General features: G+C 37.0%; 1 protein-coding gene across 1 annotated transcript in view; it reads left to right on the top strand.

Annotated features, from left to right (window-relative positions):
• CSMD1 (CUB and Sushi multiple domains 1) overlaps positions 1–22,196 on the top strand; it is a 1,238,533-nt gene that overhangs the window by 1,012,758 nt on the left and 203,579 nt on the right. The window contains exons 27-30 of the mRNA XM_054821261.1: positions 7,146–7,337; positions 8,722–8,860; positions 13,376–13,563; positions 15,834–16,028. Of these exons, the coding sequence (XP_054677236.1) occupies positions 7,146–7,337; positions 8,722–8,860; positions 13,376–13,563; positions 15,834–16,028 (714 nt within the window). The remainder of the gene's footprint in view (positions 1–7,145; positions 7,338–8,721; positions 8,861–13,375; positions 13,564–15,833; positions 16,029–22,196) is intronic.

Below are 22,196 nucleotides of genomic sequence, written 5' to 3'. Positions count from 1 at the left end.
CTTCTTAGATTTGCACTCTAGAATGCCCTTATTGCATCTGCCTGAAAAAGAGGTGTTAGGAAAGGATAGTGTCAGGTAGATCAGAAAATATCACATATAAATTACTTGCTGTTGATTGTAAATGTAATTAGAAGTATTTTTAATGGAAAAATGTAAGTGGCTGTAGCTTACAAAATGTTTGAACACTATTAAAAGTGCCTTGTCTTGCCCACTCAGCTCAGCATACAGAGCATGAGGACACGAACTGACAAGAGTGATTATGTTAATTGTAATCAGCCTAATGCTTTTCATTAAAACTTAATTACCATTTAATCATGCATAAAAGGACAAAAAAATGGAGTTCACTGTACAAAATTGACATTTACTCTGGGGGTTAAATATTTTTAAACTATGTATTACAAGCCAGGGATGTCAACCAACGCTTTCTGGTCACCACACAAAAAGTGAACACGAGGAGGGTATAGGCAAATTTGGTGTTTGGCTTCTTTATTGCAAAGAAACAAAGTTACTGACAGCAAAAACTTCCTGCCTAAGTTAACCATAAAAATAAGTTTTCTAGCCTAGCTTAATTCTGTCCTACATATCTAAGTTAAATGGGATAAATTTCTCTCTTAAGTTGCCTTTTACTTTTTATCAGCTACAAATCTAGTTATACTAAGATACATTGTTAGGCATCTAGAATGAGACAAGCCACCTATGCTGAAGCAGATCAATCTTCTCCTGAAGGTTTAATCTTCAGCTGCTCTGGACTTCTGAAAGCACTTGTATCCCATGCTAGTGCATGTTCTGTTGCTTTTATTGACCTGCAGCTTATTTTATTGAGAGCTTGTTTATATCTAACCATATAATTTGTTTCATTGATATTTAACATAACCAATAGAAGTGGCAGATGATAGGAACAACACTGGTAGTTGCTAGTCATATTATCATTCTTACAGACTGTTAGCCTTATTTTAACAATACCTAATAGTCGTTCTACCCTTGCAGTTTAACCTTTTTTCTTGAACTAAATTCTCAGCGTTGTAACTTAAGAAAACTGTATCCTTTTCTTAAACTAAATCATGCATTCATAGCTCCTCAGCTGGTTTCATAGATTTTGCTCCTCCAGGCTGTAATACATCAAAGAATTATTCTCATTCTTCTTATAATGGAAAAAACATTTTTGGAAATGTCTGGCTTTTCTAGAGTCAGACCTGTCTATGATGGTTTTCAATGCCTACCTCTGGTTGTATGGCATTGTTATTTTCTTTTAGTCATAGTATTCTGTAAGCATACATTTTAATTAACAATATATAATATTAATAATTAACAATATAGCTATCTCTGCTTTCATGTGAACATAAAGATTATCTTTTTTTTGCTAATACAGAACAACTGGCAAGAAGTTAATAAAGTAGCAAAGAGGTTCTTTCTAATTTCTTTCTAATATTTCTATCTTATTACAAGAACATCAGACATTCATTAAAAGTAAAGATACTAAATGAAGGCATTTGTATAGTTGGTTTAGTCCAATTTTGGTTTTTCTGGTTTTTGCTTGCTCTCCCAATATTTCTAAAATTTACTCTTGAAGTAAATGCAGAGTTAAGCAATGAAGAATAAAGATGCCTGACTAAATTTTTTTCTTAACAACACAAGTCATCAATTATGACAATAAAAATAAACAACTTATACCAACCAGTTAATTAGAACAATAATTTGGAAATTGTGTCTGATGTTGACACATCTGCTCATATCTTACTTCTGACAAGAGCTAAAGCATCAGGGGTTCTGTGTTTGATATAGTTCCTAATGACACTGGGCTTAATCTGACAAATCTGTTTAAGCAATGATACCTGCTTCTGTCCAGTTTTGTAAATCCATTTAATCATTTGTTTGTCTACAGCAATTTTTACCGTAACTGTCACCTATCTTGAACTGCTAGAGTACTGTTGTGTTGTAAATTGTTCTTTTATTTCTCTTTTATTGCTGAGATATCTTTCAATCACTTACCTAATGGCCTGAGCTACTACATTTAGTAGTATAAGCATTTCCATGGCAGAAATTCCATTGCTAGGATTTGTCCTGCAGTCGTTGCAGTTTGATTCACAACTAAATCATCAAGAAAAGGGGGTTAGCACAAAAATATATTTTTAAAAAAATTAACACGTGCATAATCACATATCTGCCTTACTAACTAATAAAATTTTGAGTTCAAAGAAAATGAAATGCATTAAGACAACCCTTGTTAAAATAAATAAAAGGACACAAGACACAAGAATTCAAGATTCCCTTTTAAAATCTGTAACCTAATCATTTCTCTGTTCAGTCTCTTCTCTTGCATTCTGTGATGCTATAAATGTTGCTTTGCATGCTCACAATAACACAGTTTCATTAGCATGAAACAGATTTATTAGCATGAAACTGTGTCATAGCATTCCTATCCATCATCTAATCCATGGCCTGGGCAAGGCATCCTCAGCCTCATAGGGGTAGCAGTTCTTTATTTGGTTCCTGTGGAACTAAGCAGAAGTGAAGCTTGTAGGTTACTTTGGTTATCTCTAAAGTTGCAAGCTTGTGTACTTCAAACTTAATGAAAGAGGCTGCATTAGCATTTGGGTTTCGTTTTTCTTTGTATTCTCGGACAATACAAGATATTTAAATATGTGTTTGATTCTAATTTGCACAGTTCTTAGTCTGTACACTTACATATATTACATGAGATACTTTTTAGAGAGCAAACACTGTTCTTTCACATTTGGAAATATTTGTTAGTCTGAAATCACTGCAAATCCTATGTACAATGTCTCAACTTGGATATGCCAAAATCCTTCTCAAACCTATTAAGCAAGCATAATGCACTAAACAGGGGAAGCTTGTGCATTGCCTGCAATTTACAAGCCTAGCTCCTGAAAAGTCTTTATTTTTATAACCATGTGGAGCAGAAAAAAGAGTCTCTTCAGCACAACACTACAGCAAATGGCTTACATGATTGTTTACCATAGACATAGTGAAATCGATATTGATGAAGGTGATGTGTTGTTTTTTTCTTGAGCTACAATAGACTACAGGCTAAACAAACTGATAAAAAAAAGAGATGTCCTTCAGTTGAAAGATAAATTAGGCACAAATCTAACATATTGCTCACAAGGCTACAGACACACAAATAAATAGTGTGTCATATTCTCAAAAACAGTCTCCTATTGATTTTCAGTGGTTTTAAATCAACTTTGAAAATGTAATTGGGGGAGCCAAAACCAAAATAAGATCTAAAAAGGGATTCTGGGAGATTATTAAATTAATAACAGAGAGGCTTAACACAGTGACTGCTGACATATGGAGGTCTGAAAACTCCCTAGTAATCTGTTGTTTTTCCAGCTGCCCATTCTTCTGCCACCTACCTCTAGTTCCATCTTTTGTGTACACAGAAGCACTCTGAGCAGGTGAGGCAGGAGGAGATGGGAAATCTGTACAGAGTGTTACTCTATAACCCACTGAGTGTCATGCAGCTTACTGCTTAGAACACGTGCAAGAACTGAGAAGCAGTGATTTAGTTCTTTTCCAGCTTAATGGGATTCAAATTCCCTCTCCTGGCTATGCCATTTTAGGCACCTAATTTTTCTCAGTCATTTCTAAAAAATCTAACTATGGAAGTTGGCTTGATTTAGCATCCTTGAGTCTAAAATGTAGTTATTGCTTTCCCTGCTTTACAACATAAACGTTTTAATTCTGTTCAGCTTTAAGTTTCTGAATTCCTCATTTATATTTTTTTAAATGCATATGGCAATGTTACATCACAGCATGAACATAACCTTTCTCATAAGTATGTATGCTAGATATTAATTGCATGTCTATATATTAGTGTAGGGGCTAAGAAGAAAAGAGCCTGTTATAAAAGAGTGATGACAGAAAAACTGGGTATTTTTAATGTCTGGATTACTTATTAATGCATATAACCTCTATACCCTTTAGATACTTGCACAACGCCAAATGAAATAGTAGTAGACTTGTGATTTTTATGCAGTTACAGAACCTTTTGGGAATCTTGAGAAGTAAAATGACTTGGAAAGGAGATGAGTTGAAAAGTTGACAGTCTGTCTAAATGTTCATTTTACTAGATGACACATCAGTGCTTAAATGTCTGGTGTTTTGTTTAATTAGGATCAAGTGTAGTTGGCATGATAAAAAGGTTGTTAGTTTCAAATACATAAAATAACTTCCGAGGCTGCAAGAACAAAAATATAAAGAACATTTTGGTGCTTGTTAAACATCTGTCACTGTTTTTAAATTTTAGAACGTTATATATAAGAAATGGAGATTAACAGTGAAATGAGTATTAAAAAGCATCAGTCCTTCATAATTGGTGGATACTTGACACAGTCAAAATGGGAAAAATGTTGTTTGCTGAGATATTATATTGCATAACCTTTTAAAGAGAAAATTATATTCAGAGATTTGTTGAAAAAAGGTACTAATTAATGACAGAGATGGGCTTATGTTCATATACTTGAAAGCATTATGATTCTTTAACAGGTATACACTACAGTAGTCCATTTTTTAGAGCTGTTATTGTCTGTCAAATAAGAAATAACTTGTCTGAGGACCTGACCATGCTTTCCTTCCCCTGTGGCCAAGTATACATTTAGTAAACTGCACTAATATGGGATGTCAGGTAAATTGTCAGAGTGGTGCCTGGGGAGTGCTTACACAGTACTCATTAGTAGTGACAGCCGTTACTTTAATTCTTGGATTGATGCTTATAAATTCTGCTGGAAAAAAGTCCACCACTGTTAAAAAAACCTGACATGTCTTTTACTTCATTTAGATATGGTAACCATATCCCAAGGTATGAGTTGTTCTATTTGGGAGTGGAAACAAGGTCAACAAATTTTAAATAATGAAATGTTAATGAAAGGTCCTGTGTTTGTAGTGTGCTGGTTATCATAATTCATGAATTCTTATATAGGGATGTTTTACAGTTTCTGTGATTTCTCTAAGTGACCACCTATTTGCTAGAACACGCATAAAACCATTCTAAAATGTTTGTTTCTCATTTTGATCATTCTTTTTTCAACCTTTGTCTCCTGCAAATTTAGAACACAGAAAAAAAAAAAGTTTTCCAGTTGTACAACTTGGTAACCATTTCAGTTTTGCAAGTGTTTAGTTGTTCCTGCTGTTTCATGTAGTGGGATACTCTTTTGATGTGGACAAAAGGAGTAGATGCAGTTATTAATACAGAAAATGAATTACCTGCACATTATGGTCATAAAGGTTGCATAGTGGTGGTAGTAATGGAGTTCTTTTATCTTATGAGAGCCTTTGGGATGTACCGGTTGAAATGAGCTAACAAAATCATTTTAATGAAATATTAATATTTCCTGGGATTGAAACAGCAAAAATAAATAAATAAAAACAAACAAACAAACCCCCAAAATATAGAGCAAGGAGGATGGACTGTTGTCACTAAGACACATCATTTGTAGGAGATATGGAAGAGACTGTACCCTTCTATTTAAAACAACAGAAAGGGATTATCAAACATAAAGAAATAATATTTTATGTTCTTAGTAATTTTTGGCCTGTAATTTGTAAAGCTGTCCTAAAACCAAAGGACTTGAAGTGCTAGATACTGCTCAAAATACAGAAAGACATAATCACTGCTTTCCCAGAGACTGCTGGAGAATGGCACAGCCAGATATGATGAGTAACAGTAACATTAGCTCATCAACCAACAAAGTGGTAAAAAATAGTTTTAACAATGGCATATATGCTTTTAATAAATTACATCAGTTTTTCTCTGAATGCTCATCATTGGTCTGATCATGTCTTACAGACATCAGAGCAAAATTGCACGTTGAAAAGACATCAGATGTAGAGTTGAGATGGTTATGAATTGGTTTAAGAATGAATCAGTTGTCTGATGTGTGAGCACACAAGAAAGTATACATAGTTCATATTAGAAAAAAAGAAATTAATATTGATGTTTCACATTTTTCAAGGATTATCCTTTGCAGTACTGGAGATGAGCAGAAGGGTATAGTGTAGCAGTTTTTCAAAAAGGTCTTTGGTCTGGATTCAGGAAGTTTAAACTTGGTTGAATGAAGATGATGAAAGCAGTAGAGGGACTTGCTTGTAGGTACACACCAGTATCATTAACGGTGATTGTGACACTGGGTTTGTGACTTCCTGTTTTGTCTTTTGCTCACAATTATGTTAAGTTCTTTGAAAAAGACATGTTTGGGTGAAGCAGCCTGGAGTGGTAGGAAACAGAGTGCAATTCAGTGATTTAGGGACAGTAGCCTCCAGAGACGGGACCTTCTTTCCTTGGGAAGACTTCAATGTTTACTGCAACTCAGGATGTTGAATACCTGAAGCCAGTAGAAGAGACCGGGCATCTTCACCAAATCCATAGTGGATGTAGATCTGTGTATCCACTTTCTGGATGATTACTTCCTTTAAGTCATACATACTGATTGTTCTCAGTTTAACATTGCTTTTTTAATTTATTTTTTTTACAAAGCAAAATCCATATCTAAACTCAAGAGAGTGAACATAGGTGAGATATTGTGCTTAGATTCAGTTTGAGCGTACTCTGAGAAAGTTGTTTGCCTCTGAAATGGGAAATTCAGTGCTACATAAAACCAGTATTTGATTCAGCCAGCTGGGTAAATATAGCATTTGCATGTTGCAGGATGTTAAGACTATAAAACAATGTTATTTATATTACGATACTTACCATATTGTGCAAAAGGCATCAGAGTGCATAAAGAAGCTTGTTTTGATAACCAGAACATAAAAGTGAGGAAAGGAGTTAGTAGATCTTTTGATGCATTAACTAGACCAAAAAAAACCCCCAAAAAAACAACAAACCCAAATAAAGAGGGAAGGCGGAGGGGTGGGGGGGAGGGAGGGGAAGAAAGAAAAGCTTGTGTTTATTTCCTCTCAGGCCATATTTTATAGTAAGGAAACTGGCAGGAAGCCAACATAATCATGATGTATCTCACTGGGCAGATTCCCATAAAAATAAAGAAACAAAATGCCTTCCTATATTAACTGATGAGTAAATAATATTGCCTCTGGTTGGAATGCTCTTGTAAAAATATTGTGCTTTTAATTACGGATATTTAGTATCTACACCTTAAAGCTTTTATATCATCATTCCCTTACAGCTTCTATTGCATCAACGTGTAACGATCCCGGCACACCACAGAATGGGACTAGATATGGAGACAGCAGAGAGCCTGGAGACACTACCACCTTTCAGTGTGACCCTGGCTATCAACTTCAAGGACAGGCCAAAATTACATGTGTGCAACTGAATAACCGATTCTTCTGGCAACCTGATCCTCCTACATGCATAGGTAATAAGATGAAATGTTAGTCTCTGTTTAAAATACGGATCAGATTTCTTGTTCAACTAATGGGCATATTATTCAATATTATTCTCATGCTAAATTCAAAACACAGCACTATACCAGCTACTAGAAAGAAAAAATAATTCTGTCTCAGCTGAAACCAGGACAGATGCTCATGCTGGGGTGATGCTCTTAGCAGAACCCAGTTAATTCGTACTTATGGTTACTGACAGCCTCATCAGATTAACACTACTTTTGGATGTCATTTTCTCACTCTATTCTATTTAAACTTCATACAAGTTTAAAATTGACAAAGTCTAAGAGAAATAAATGGAAGAGGTGATTTGGATAAAAAAATTCTCATTGAAATGGTCTCATTAGAATGGTCTCCTATGTAATAATTTATTTACATAAGCTGGGGTGCATTATTTATTTTGAAAATTTTCTGAATTCTCTTATATATTCTCATCCTGTACAATCCTTAGGAAGCTAAGGATATTTCTTCTGAAGCAGGATGCTTGTTGGGAAAGGTAGATGCAGAGAAGGGGGTTCAAATAACAATGCTGTTGAAAGAAATGAGATATATTTCCGTAACACCAGGAGAGGGTGGGACATCATTCTTTGAAGCAAGTTTTGATTCTTGGTTCCATAGTCGTATATGGCATAAAGGATTCTCTGAGGTTCCAATCAGTAGACTAATAATTACAGGCTTAGAAGTCTTGCTGAAATGTATCTTAAGGTCATCAGTGTAGCTCTTCTAAGATTAGACTTAACCAATATCTGTGAAAAATTATCTGCTAAGTATAGTAATTTTTCAAAATCTTTTTGGTTTTGTTGCCTATTGATTTATAGTTAAATGAAGACTTATTTTAATGATCCCCAAACCCAGATTCAATATGTTTTAATAGCACTGGAATAAGCATAATGATTTTTCTTTCTACAAGCCATTTTGGAAAGGCTCTTTCCAAAACAGCAAATCCCCCCAAAAGAAGTCCCTCTATTTCTTTAAACTGTTTATAGATATCTCAGAAATACTAGGAAGGATTCAGGATAATGCAGGATCATGTCACTAACTCCGTATCATCTAGCAGAATTGGAGCAGCATATAATTTGAACATTGTCTTCTGGATACATTGTGTGCAATGTATAAATAACAGTATGAAAATGTTTACTAAACATACTGGGATTATTCAGAAATTAAAAAATATTTAAATAAAAGTAAAAAATAAGACATCATGTGCCTCAAGCTCTGGGTTTTTTTTAATTTATTATTATTTTTGGTAAATGTAAAGTCAATTTACTCCTATTTAACAGCTAATATATGCTTGTGAATTTAACATGTGACCATATTCCTTTGACCATATTCCTATTTCTTTTTACACTGTGACAGCTGCATGTGGAGGAAACCTGACAGGCCCAGCAGGAGTTATTTTATCACCTAACTATCCACAGCCTTATCCTCCTGGGAAAGAATGTGACTGGAGAATAAAAGTAAACCCTGACTTTGTCATTGCCTTGATATTCAAAAGGTACCATTTCAAGATGAATGCCTCTGTTTAACAGGATTTTAAATGTCACATCTAAAACTGGCATCATTTATCACTTCTTAAAGCTTCTAATTATATTCTCGGGCTAAGTCCTGGAGCGTACATCTAATATGTGCTATATCATTTCTTCCAAATAACGTAAAAGAAAATAATATAGATATATGGCACTTCTGATATCAAATATATTCCTGAGCAACAAAACTTTCTGTGCCCTGTGAAATAAAAATCTTTGAAAAGCAATGTCTATTTGTAGAAATGCTTGATTTACGTTGTTATACCTTGTAGTAGAGACTTGAACTGTAGTGGAAACTGTCTGTAACTCAGTTCTTAAAGATTTTTACTAAGACAGGTGAAATACATTTTGCTTGGAGTGCACAGATCAGAAAAAAAAATCATCTACTTATTCAAGAGATAGAAGACATATAGATAATGTCTCATATTTTTAAAAAAGTGTTATTTACTCAACATTCCATCATGAACCTATATGTGTTGCATAGATTTTTAACACAAATTGATGTTCAGGGATATAGTCATATTCATGTATTCAATTTATCTTTTGTATTTGAATCAGGCGTATGTAATCATCTATGGATGCAAATGCATTTTTTTTTTCTTCTTTTGATTTTCTGTCCAAAGTATGAGTTTTAAGATAAGAGTGGTAACATTGCAGTTGACTTCATTGGGATGGTGATCAATTCTGATTCTTTTAGGAAGAGATGATGGCATGTTCAAAATTTTGTTGTGTAATATTTGCACCCTTTAAAAAAAAAAAAAAAAGGAAACACCACAAAACCCACCAAAACAAAAAACCCAACAGTTTCGTTCATTGACTGATTGCAATGGGTTTTCTAATAAAATATTGATACACAACAAATTAAAGAATCAAAGCCTGAGGTACTTGAAGTTATGTAATCAACAATATGATAATTCTGTTCTTCAGGTGTTTGATCAAATAGCATTAAGGGATGAGAATAGTTCTCCACTAATTACACTCTTGAAAATGTCACATGGTAGGTATGGTAAGCAGCATATTTCTGTGGACTGCCTAAATAATCAGCTGAAATGCTCCATTTCAAGTAAGACAAAAGAAAATTATAGTTACTCAGTATTCAGGTTTGTTTGTGAATTCTATTTTAAGAAATACAAGTATGAGCAATATAATGGAATTTGTGGTTTACCCTATACTTCCAGTACATTTTATAAGTTATTGGAGTCCAATAATACATACTGTACTGCCATGTCTTTCCTAAATTTGATATTCTGTTCTAGAAGTTCTTAAATTCTCCAGACAGAAATCTTCCTTAGAAATCTGAAAGAAAAGGTTATGCCATAGCTTCCAGGGTTTTTGGCACTGCCTTTTACAAAATTGTCTGATGTTGGAGAATATTCTTGGAAACTCATCCATCCTCTGACTGATGGCAATATAGGGCCTTTTAAGATGTAGCTTGTTGGGTTGTTAAACTTGTAAATATTTTTAGAAAACTGAAAAAAAAAGGAAAATTAGAATACAAATTAAGGAGGGGAAAACCAACAGTATAATATATATATACATGTGGGTGTCAAACAGACAAAATGGAACACTCTAACTTCTTTTTTAATGAATACTGTATTTTTAGTATAAATAGACCGTAAGAGTAATATAGATTGATATTTAATGAAAACATGTGCAAATACATTCTGTTAACTTTGTAATAGAGAAGTAAATTGAGATAGTTTTACAAATATATTTAATGTTAGAATGCAAATAACTTAATGCACTATCATTTATATGAAATGTCAGTGCTGAAATAACTCGATCCTTTCAATAACTTCCTGGATTTTTAGAACAGAATAGAATAGCATAGGCTATTTCACTTGGAAGGGACCTAAAGCAATCATCTAGTCCAACTGCTTGACCAATTCAGGGCTGACCAAGTTAGAGCATGTTATTAAGAGCATTGTCCAAATGCTGTGCTGACAGGCTTGGGGCATCGACCACCTCACTAGGACGCCTGTTCCGGTGTTTGACCACCCTCTTGGTAAAGAAATGCTTCCTAATATCCAGTGTAAACTCCCCTGGTGCAGCTTTGAACCATTCCCACGCGTCCTATCACTGGATACCATGGAGAAGAGCTCAACACCTCCCTCTCCACTTCCCCTCCTCTGTAAGCTGTAGAGAGCAATGAGGTCGCCCCTCAGCCTTCTTTTCTCCAAACTAGACAAGCCCAAAGTCCTCAGCCACTCCTCACAGGACATTCCTTCCAGCCCTTTCACCAGCTTTGTTTCCTTCCTCTGGATGCATTTGAGTACCTTTGCATCCTTCTTAAAATTGTGGGGCCCAGCACTGCACACAGTGCTGAAGGTGAGGCTGCACCAACACTGAATACAGTGGGATAATCCTCTCTCTTGACCCGCTGCTTATGCTGTGTTTGATGCAGCCTGGGATGCAGTTTTCCTTCTTGGCTGCCAGGGCACACTGCTGACTTGTATTGAGCTGCTGCGGACCATCACCCCCAGGTGCCTTTCTGCAGGGCTGCTGTCCAGCCACTCCTCTCCCAATTTGTACTTGTGCCTAGCATTATTCTGTCTTAGTTGCAGAATCTGGCATTTGGATTTGTTAAATTTCATGCCATTAATCATTGCCTAGTGCTCCAATCTACGTAGATCCCTCTGCAAGGCCCTTGTCCCTCAAGAGAGTCAACAGCACCTTTCAGTTTGGTATCATCAGCAAACTTTCTAATGGTGCATTCAACTCCTGCATCCAGATTGTTGATAAATATATGGAACAGAACTAGCCCTAGGATTGAACCCTGAGGAACACTGCTGGTAACTGGTTGCTGGCCAGAGGTAGCCCCATTCACTACAACACTTTGAGCTCTGCCCTTCAGCCAGTTTGTCTCCCAGCGCACAGTACCTGCTCATCTCACAGTTGGACAACTTGTCCAGAAGGATCCTGTGAGGGACAGTATCAAAAGCCTTACCAGAAAAACTACCTCCACCACCTTCCTTTCATCCACTAGGCGAGTGACCTTGTCATAGAAGGATATCAAATTGGTTAAACAGGATTTTCCCTTCATGAACCAGTGTTGACTGTGCCTGATGATTGTATTATTCTTTAAATGCCTTTCAACAGTACACAGTATAATCTTCTCCATAATTTTTCAGGAACTGAGGTTAGACTAAGAGGTCTGTAGTTCTTTGGGTCTTCTCTCACACCCTTTTTGTAGATTGGAATAACATTGGCTAGCTTCCAGTCAGCGGGGACCTCCCCAGACTCCCAAGACCTTTGGTAGATGATTGAGAGGGGTAATGTTTCTTTGACATCTGCAAGTTCTACTTCCTTAACATCCATTTTCTGTTCATTTTATCTAAAATTTGTCATTTTTAGGTAGTATGCTACAGCTAAGACCTGTACTATTCTCAAGGAACTGGCCTTGAGAAGACAACAGTGTCTGCATAGGATGAGAATGTGGGCTGAGAACAGAGATGCAATATATTTTGTCTGATATGTGTTGGCTACAAAAAATTGAAAACAATTGCCCTGTACTATTTGCTTTTCCTTGTTTTTGGTCTGTAGACTGCTATTTCTTTCAAGTCTTCTAACTCTCAACTAAAAATTCTCTGTCTTAGTTAAAAACGTTTTTCTGGCTTCTCTTACTTCTTGAAAATAGGAAATAAAATATTATTCATTATGTGAAACCACTTCCATTTGACTTAGGAATTTTCTGCTGATTTCTTAGCTAAAAATGTTGTTCCTTTTTGTCTTACATGATTTGGAAAAGTTTGTGTCTAACTACTAACTGATGTAGTAGAAAGAAAAACAGCTGACCACCACACTTGCAAAAAAGCCAAGTATTTATTTTTTTTGTTTTACAAAGATAGCTAGAAAGAAAAAAAAATCTTCCCACTTGATGGAGTCCTTGACTGCTTTTTTTAATGCAGTTTTACATTTCTTATATTTTCTTCTGTGTTCTCAGTGTATCCTTTTATCTAGCTCTGTATAAATATCTCATATAAATGCCTGTGATTTTATCTCTATACTGTCTCAGAACTCATCTCAATTAAATACCTCAGACATGCCATTAATATTATCTTCATAATTAGTTTGTATAAACAAATAAATGTCATCAAATATGGCATAGCATAGATGGTTTAGTGAGAATGATAATTCACTTTAACATATCATAATTCTCTGATATAATTTGGTTTTGAACAAAGGCAAGTTCGAGGATAGTGGTCTGTCCATTTGCAAGCATCTTGTTTCTTTTTCATTGACTGTAGACAGAGCCTGCATGATGGCCTGATAGTAGATCTTTTGGAAAGCTGAAGGTGTTCACATCAATGGTAAAGAAAACTCCACTGGAAGTTAGTAAATTTTCACTGTGAATCATATTTAGAAATACTTTTATTTCTGGAGAAGAAAATGTGTTAGGCAGAAGATCGGAAGCCACAGTCATAGTAGCGTTTAACTCATGAAAAAGAAATGAAGACTTAATTCTCTTTTTCCTTTATTTTCAGTTTCAATATGGAACCCAGTTATGATTTTCTACATATTTATGAAGGGGAAGATTCCAACAGTCCTCTAATTGGCAGTTTTCAAGGCTCGCAGGCTCCTGAAAGAATAGAGAGCAGTGGTAACAGTCTGTTTCTGGCTTTTCGCAGTGATGCTTCTGTTGGAATGTCAGGATTTGCCATTGACTATAAAGGTACTGTTCTCACCATAATCTATGGAAACAAAGGGAAAGAAGTGTTATTTAGTATTAATTGAGGCTCAAATTAGTTTACTTCTAGATGTATTCATACTGAACTACCAAATACCTCTTTGCATCCGTGTAGGTTTTTAAAACTATTTTCTGTAAGTGTGTAGAGGAGCAGAGAAATCCTTTTTCATGAAATCTTTTTCATATTACTTATGCACATTTTCATCTTCCAGAAAAAAAAGTAGAAATAGAAGATTCACATCAAAAAGTAGCACTTGGAAAAGAGTTGTAGAATAATGGAATTTTCTTGCCCAGTTAGAATACGTGACTGCTGCTGCTTCCTTGCTGATACATACCGATACATTTTCCTTTCCACTTTGTTGTTGAATCTACATATACATTTTTGAAAAACTACTGCAGGGCAATATTTGCATTTTTGGGGAGTACTTATTATTAGCCAGAGAATGGGTTACACTGACTCTTTTGTTAAAGACACACACTCACTTTAAATGCTGGTTTCTTTTCTGGTCGCACATTCTTTCACTGGCTTGATTGTCATCTCTGCTGAGATTTATCAAGCTGTTTTTCATCAGCAAAGGTGCTGCCTCAGCTTCTTGTTCTTGACAATGGAAGCAAACCACAATAATGTACATGTCAAAAATGAAGGGACAAAAATATCTAAAGAATATAGAAATATCAATGAAATAGAGGTTAAAAAGAACTATTAAATCATTTTTATATTTAGTCTTCATCTTTCATCCAGCATCATGCATTATTCTCCACATATTTTCTTCTCAAAGTAATTGTCATATTGCCATAGATGAAATCTTAGACTATTTGTTCCTATCTTAACTTGTAACAAAATATAAATAAAACTGGAAAACAATTTGTTCCAGGAAGTCTTGTTGGCCTGCAAGGAAAGAAAATTACAAGTCGAGCAGAAGGAGATAAAGAGAAAAAGATGCCATACGCATTTTTGCTGTGTGTTTATTTTCTGTTCTCAGCATCGTCTGATATATGTGCCGCTATGCAATTGGAAGTTAAATGAAGTAATAAGAAAATAAAAATATAACATATACCAGTAGAACAGTGTATTTTAAAAAGTTATTGTATTCATGGGCAGTATTTTTGTGCATAATAATTAAATATTTTTATTAAGTATATTATTTAATATATTTTATAAAATCTATTACTTTACATTTCTGATTATGGACATCCAGTTTTGCTTTCTGGTAACATTCCTTGAGTATTTCATTAAAATATGTGCTTTATTAACATTTAATAAGGGAAGGAGGCATGCTGTAAACTTTGACTATGAATTTGATTCTGGAATCTTTTAATAAAAAAATCTTTGCCTCCTATAATGAACTTATATTATGCGTGTCTTTCCCTCCTAGAGAGTTGACATATTTAGCAAAATATTGTTTATAGAAGTACAATTACACAATATTTTCATAAATTTTAAAGGGACTGAGTTTTGTTTAAACCTTTTGTAGGAAAAAGTATTGCATAGTTATCAACAGTATAGTAACACTAACATTTTGTTTTCGTTTATTTAGTTATAATGTTTTATGTCTGAATCTTTCCTATTTGAAGATCATCTCAATCATATTCTTGAAACAAAGTAATTTATAATATGAATGATGTCTCTCATCCCATTTCTTTGTATTTTAACTTGCCAAAGATGATGAATGAAATCCTAGTCTTGTTAAAATCAATGTCCATACTCACATTGACTTAAAGATTTTTTACCTATTAGCTCATGCCAGAAAATAACTGGTGTTGTGCTTATTTTATCAACCTTCAAGGTCCAGTTATCACTAGATCTTCTTAAATATGAAGCATAAAGGAACAATACAGTTTTAATGATTAAATTATTCCATGGTACAGCAGCTTTCTAACCAGTTATTAAATACTGAGCATGATACTTAGTTAAAAAACATAATAGTGTTAAGTGGTGAATTCTAGAAATGGTAGTTTTTCTTCTACATGACTAAACTTCATTGGAGTCATTTGGCTTTAGGAAAGTTCTACAAACAAAAGACAGGAAGAAAATGCTGTCAGTTGGATCCTCTCAATATTATTTCCTTGGCCAGATAAAAAAATCTAATGCAAACTTCCATGATCTTGTAGTAAGCATACAGAAACAAGAAAAATATTTTAATAAGCTGTTGAAAAATGTAAACTGACTGGAAAAAAGCACTCATAATTGTTCAACTTTATTGTATTTTTTTAATTGATAGTGTGTATAGATTTACTTTAATTCATTTAAACAGAAAAGCCACGGGAAGCTTGTTTTGATCCTGGAAACATCATGAATGGAACAAGAATTGGAACAGACTTTAAGCTTGGTTCAACTATTACTTACCAGTGTGATTCTGGATATAAGATTATCGATCCTTCAACTATAACATGTGTAATTGGTGCAGATGGAAAGCCAGCATGGAACAGAGCATTGCCATCTTGTAATGGTATGTACTGTTTTCTTACCATTTCCCTTGTCCCCGCCAGTGAATTCCAAGTTTCTCTGTCCCTGAGGCTATTTATACTATTTCTATGCATGTAGCTTGTATTAAAAAAAAACAATCTGAAGTTAAAAGATAAAAATTATGGTGATATGAGTTTTGACTGTAGCTTAGTCAGTGATGTATTGTTTTAAATATTTAAATATATATTTAAATTCTGAAATCAACACATATTGTTATGTTCATAATGTGGTGGGTTAAGCCTGGCTGGGGGCCAGGTGGCCACCAGAGCCGCTCTCTCACTGCCCTCATTCACTAGACAGGGGAGAAAAGGCATAACTAAATGCTTGTAGGTCGAGATAAGGACAGGGAGAGATCACTCACTAATTATCGTCACGAGCAAAACAGACCAAACTTAGAGAGGGAATTCATCTAATTTATTACTAGGCAAAACAGAGTAGAGGAATGAGAAAATAAAATCAGCTCTTAAAACACTTCCCCCCACCCCTCCCATGTTCCCGGGCTCAACTTCACTCCCGGCTTCAACCTTCCCCCCCTCAGCGGCACAGGGGGACGGGGAATGGGGGTTACGGTCAGTTCATCTCACGGTGTTTCTGCCGCTTCTTCATCCTCAGGGGGAGGACTCCTCTCATCATTCCCCTGCTCCAGCATGGAGTCCCTCTCACGGGGTGCAGACCTTCAGGAGCAAACTGCTCCAGCATGGGGTCCCCCACGGGGTCACAAGTCCTGCCAGCAAACCTGCCCTGGCGTGGGCTCCCCTCTTCACGGGTCCACCGGTCCGGCCAGGAACTTGCTCCAGCGTGGACTTCCCACGGGCCGCAGCCTCCTTCAGGTGCCTCCACCTGCTCCGGCATGGGGTCCTCCACGGGCTGCAGGTGGAATCTCTACACCCCCTCATCCTTCCTCCATGGGCTGCAGGGGGACAGCCTGCTTCACCATGGTCTTCACCACGGGCTGCAAGGGGATCTCTGCTCTGGTGTCTGGAGCTCCTCCTCCCCCTCCATCTGCACTGACCTTGGTGTCTGCAGAGTTTCTTACATCTTCTCACTCCTCTCTCCAGCTGCAAAAGCTCTCTCTCTCTAACTTTTTCTTCTTCTTAAATATGTTATCACAGAGGCGCTGATTGGCTTGGCCTTGGCCAGCGGTGGGCCCGTCTTGGAGCCGGCTGGCATTGGCTCTATCAGACACAGGGGAAGCTTCTAGCAGCTTCTCACAGAAGCCACCCCTGTAGCCCCCCCACTACCAAAACCATGCCACACAAACCCAACACACATAAGAATAATTACAATGTAAGTTTCCGTGGTTTCCTCTTTATATCAATTTTAGTGGAAGGCTTTGTGATCTTATGAGAATCTATATAAAATACACTAAATACTAATTATGAAGTATTAGTGGCCTATCCATTGTTTCTTTTTATTCTCTTTTATTGTCTGTTGCCAATTTATTGTTTCTTAGACTGCAAGTAGGGACAGTCCTTTCAACAAAATGGAGCTTCAATATATGACTGAAGCTGTGCTCCCACATAGTCTCAATGTATTATTTTCAGGTATTACCTTCCTAGTGATAGTAATTTAGAACTCCATTTTAAAAGGATATAGCAACTTAGACTATGCCTATACTATATGAATTGTGCTGAGAGCGAGGGCTGGGGATTGGAAATAGGTTAAGTTGTTAGACTTAAGTTGTTAGACTATTTCCAGGCATTATTTTGGTCCAGACCTTATAACACTCTTTAACACAGTGCAGGAGTAAGAATGGGACAGAGGCTGTTCCCAGTAGGCCACCTACATATGTTTCTGAAAGTAAGAGTAGTGGTATTAGTACTGGTACTGTTACAGGTATTAGTTGTGGCCAATCATGCTGTTTGGTCTCAAGGCCAAAGAACAGGCTCTTGTGGTGTTTAGTGTCCAGTGTAGCCATAGCTTGAGTCCCTGTCTATAGTCCTAAAGAAAAAACACATGGGAAGCTGATGCAATGGGTTGCTGATTATCCATAGTTCTTAACTGCTACTTCTCTCCATGACTTCTGCTCTGAAAACACCACTTTATTAGACTTCAGTACAAGTCTCACGTTATTTCAGGCGTTTTGGATTGTAATCTCTGCCCTGATGCACACACACAAACACATAAAATAAGAATCATATAATCATTCTGTTGGAAAAGACTCTTAAGATCATTGAGTCCAACCATTAACCTAACACTACCAAGTCCACCACTAAACCATGTCCCTAAGTGCCACATCTATATGTCTTTTAAATACCTCCTGGAATGGTGACTCAATCACTTCCCTGGGCAGCCTGTTCCAATGCTTGACAACCCTTTCAGTGAAGAAATTTTTCCTAATATCCAATCTAAACCTCCCCTGGTGCAACCTGAGGCCGTTTTCTTTTGTCCTATCAATTGTTACTTGGGAAAAGAGACCAACACCCACCTCACCACAACCTCCTTTCAGGTAGTTGTAGAGAGTGATAAGGTCTCCCATCAGCCTCCTTTTCTCCAGGCTAAACAACCCCAGTTCCCTCAGCTGCTCCTCACAAGACTTGTGCTCTAGACCCTTCACCAGCTTCATTGCCCTTCTCTGGACACACTCCAGCACCTCAATGTCTCTCTTGTAGTGAGGGGCCCAAAACTGAACACAGTATTCAAGGTGCAATTTCACCAGCGCAAATATATGCCTATACATACACATACATTTTTTATTTATATATATACACACACACATACATACGCACACATTAGGTATATATAATTTAAACTCATCTTTTCAGAGGTGGGCAGAATATCCACAGAATTATGGATTATGCCAATTTAAGGAAAGGTATGGAGACTGTAGAACCACTCTGTAAAGAAAACTAGTAATTTACCAATGAAATAGAGAACCCAGAATAACGCCAAAGTATGCAAAATTTAATTTCAAGCCTTTCAGATTAGAGCAACAGGTCAATCACTGCACGCTAAACAGATTTGCCCACAAAAAAATGAAATTATTATAGACATGTTTTTATTATTTATAATATAATTGCTACATACCTATCGTTATTATATATGCTTATATTTCTGCACACCTATTATTAATATTATTATTTTTGTTGTTATTATTCTTATTCTTTATTTGAATCACAGGGTATTAAAGTATCAATTTCTGTAGATTTCAATTTAATACCTGCAAGTGTGGCCCTGAGAGCACAGACAGGTCTTAATTCCCCTGACAAGCCTCAGCTGGGATTTCCATTTACAATCCCTGCCCAAAGGCTGAGGAGATCTATTTAAACTCTGCCCTGGGCCTTCACTCCCTGCCTTAATTATGTTATATGTACTTGTTTAAAGTTCTGTTTCTGACCCTGCCTCCTGGATGGTCCTCAAACCTACACTGTAATTAGCTTACCTCTGGGATGGACCCCTCTACATATCGTCACTGAAGTTGGAAGGGACCTCCGGAGATCGCCTACTCCAACTTTCTTGATCAAGCAGGGTCACCTAGAACAGACTGCTCAGAATGGAAACTCCACAACGTTTCTGGGCAACCTGTGCCAATGTTTTATTGCTCTCAGTAAAAAAGTGTTTTCTTGTGTTAGGATGGAATGTCATGTGTTTTAATTCGTTATCATTGTCTCTTGTTCTATGAGTGGACACTACTAAGAAGAGTCTGGCTCCTCTCTCGTCTTCATTTCTTCCCATTGAGTATTTATACATATTGATAAGATCCCCTCCGAGCATTCTATTTCCTGGGCTAAACAGTCTCAGCTCTCTCAGCATCAGTTCATATGAAAGATGTTCCAGTCTATTAATCACCTTTGTGGCTCTTCACTGGACTTACTCCACTAAGTCCATGTATTTTTTGTACTGGGGAGCCCAGAACTGGATACAGCACTCCAGATATAGCCTCATCAGTGCTGAGTAGAGGGGAAGGGTCACCTCCCTTGATATTTTGGCAAATGATCTTCCTAACACTTATCTCAGGAGCCCGATGACCACCTTTGCTGTAAAGGCACATTGCTGGCTCATGTTGAGCTTGGTGACCACCATCAACAAAAAAGAGGAATTAGGATGGAATTTTTTCTCAGGGGTTGTTGGTTCAGTAACTTTGTTTTTTTTTAACTAAAAAACAAACAAAAAAAACCCCTGTGTTTTTTTGCCCTCCATATGGGGAATATTTAGAGCACTTGTATCATGGTATAACCCCAGCCTGCAACTAAGAACCACACAGCCACTCTCTCACTCCCCCCCCAGCAGGATGGGACAGAGAATCAGAAGAGTAAAAGTGACAAAAATTGTGGGTTAGATAAAGACAGTTCAATAGGTAAAGCAAAAGCCGCACACGCAAGCAAGGCAAATAAGGAATTCATTCCTATCAGTAGGCAGGTGTTCAGCCATCTCCAGGAAAGCAAGGCTCCATCACGTGTAACTGTTACTTGCGAGAACAAACACTGTAACTCCAAGCATTCCCACCCTTCCTTCTTCTTCCCCCAGCTTTATATGGTGAGCATGACAGCATATGGTATGGGATATCCCTTTGGTCAGCTGGGGTCAGCTGTCCCAGCTGTGTCCCCTCCCAACTCCTTGTGCACCCTGTCGCGTGAAAGGGTACAAGTCTGATGTGTGGCTGAGGGAGGCCCTCCCGTTGAGTCATGAGGTTCAGAAAGGACTTCCTTGCTTTCTAAACTCCTTCTCAGAGAGGAGCCTAGGTGCGGCTAGGTCCAGTCTTAGTCCCAGACTTGGTCAACGGTTTATGTCTAAGGATTTTATGTGTAGCCAGATATCAGAGTCAACGTTTGCCTGTCAGAGCCCCACTAAGGACTTTCACTGAAACAGTTTCGCAAAGTTGAAAAGAAAAATAAGTAATATGTATTGAGGCGACAGATATAAAAGTTCGGAATTGCCGTTGATAAATGCACTTACTGCAACACTTTTGAGCTCAAGTCAATAGTTCAGCGCTTTTGTTAATGATAGTTTTCCCGGGGTAACATCTGACATAATCGGAGGCGCAAATCTTACCAAAGAGGCATCCCTGCTTGGGGAGGAGAGAGGTCCAGGCCCATCGACCCGTCCGGATAGTTGGAGTTCTCGTCCTCAAAAAAGAGGATTCTAAATGCCAGATTTATACTTTTGGCGAGGTGGGACTAAGTCAGGTATCGTATGCCGATTGGCCCTTAACAAGGCTTGTTGTGCAGTTGATCGGGGCTGGGGGGGGGAAGTGGCAGAGAACAAAGGCATTCAGTACAGAGGTGCAGTGGTCTGTTTAGTTTTACCAAAGTAACGTCAAGCTGTGAAGGCTCCCCCTCACCCCAGGCCTCACTTAGTTGATTAAGGAGTAGACCCGTCAGACGTCAGACACTGCAGCTTGTTAAGATAGACACTGCAGCTTGTTAAGATGAACAAATTGCTCATCTGCTGCCCCTGATCAGGTCCGGTGCTTATCAGTGCAAGATAAGCAAGTTGCTCAATCCCTGCTCTCGCCCAAGCTGGACTCCCCCAGGGCCCCTTCTGCTGGGTCATAATGGCCCTGTATTCGGCACCAACAAGCCTGAACAAGTCCGGCATCCCACACACCCCCAGCCCACTCGCTGGTGGGGTGGTGTGAGAAGCAGCAAAGGCCTTGGCTCTGTGTAAGCACTGCTCAGCAATAACAAAAATGTCCCTGTGTTATCAACACTGTTTTCAGCACAAATCCAATACATAGCCCCATACCAGCTGCTATGAAGAAAATTAACTCTATTCCAGCCAAAACCAGCACAACATTGAACAGCAGGATGAATTGTTTTACTTATAAAGAGTGCTGAATGCAGCTTTTGCTGTGACATTGCAACAGCTTAGCTTTAATACCTTATTAAAGTACACTTGTAGAACAGTTATATTTTGTATTATTTAAGAAGTTTTTATAAAGCACTGAGTAGTGTAGAAAAAGAAAAATGACCTGTGGTTCACCTTGCAAACTGGTATACTCCTCATCTTATTTTATTGGCTTTTTGTGTCTTTAACACAAAATTCAAATTTAAATTTAAAAATCAACTGTTTCTTATTTTTGTAAAGCAGAATGAACATCCTATTTGTTAAGAAATAATTGTCTATTAAAATAATATCTATTATCATAACATTTTATGAAATAAAAAATTAAGGGAAATGTTATTTTGAATCCTCTATTTTTTACACCAAA

The sequence above is a fragment of the Grus americana genome, chromosome 3 (genome assembly GCF_028858705.1).
Source record: "Grus americana isolate bGruAme1 chromosome 3, bGruAme1.mat, whole genome shotgun sequence".
NCBI classification, from domain to species: Eukaryota; Metazoa; Chordata; class Aves; order Gruiformes; family Gruidae; genus Grus; species Grus americana.
This window is presented reverse-complemented; position numbering and strand designations above follow the sequence as displayed.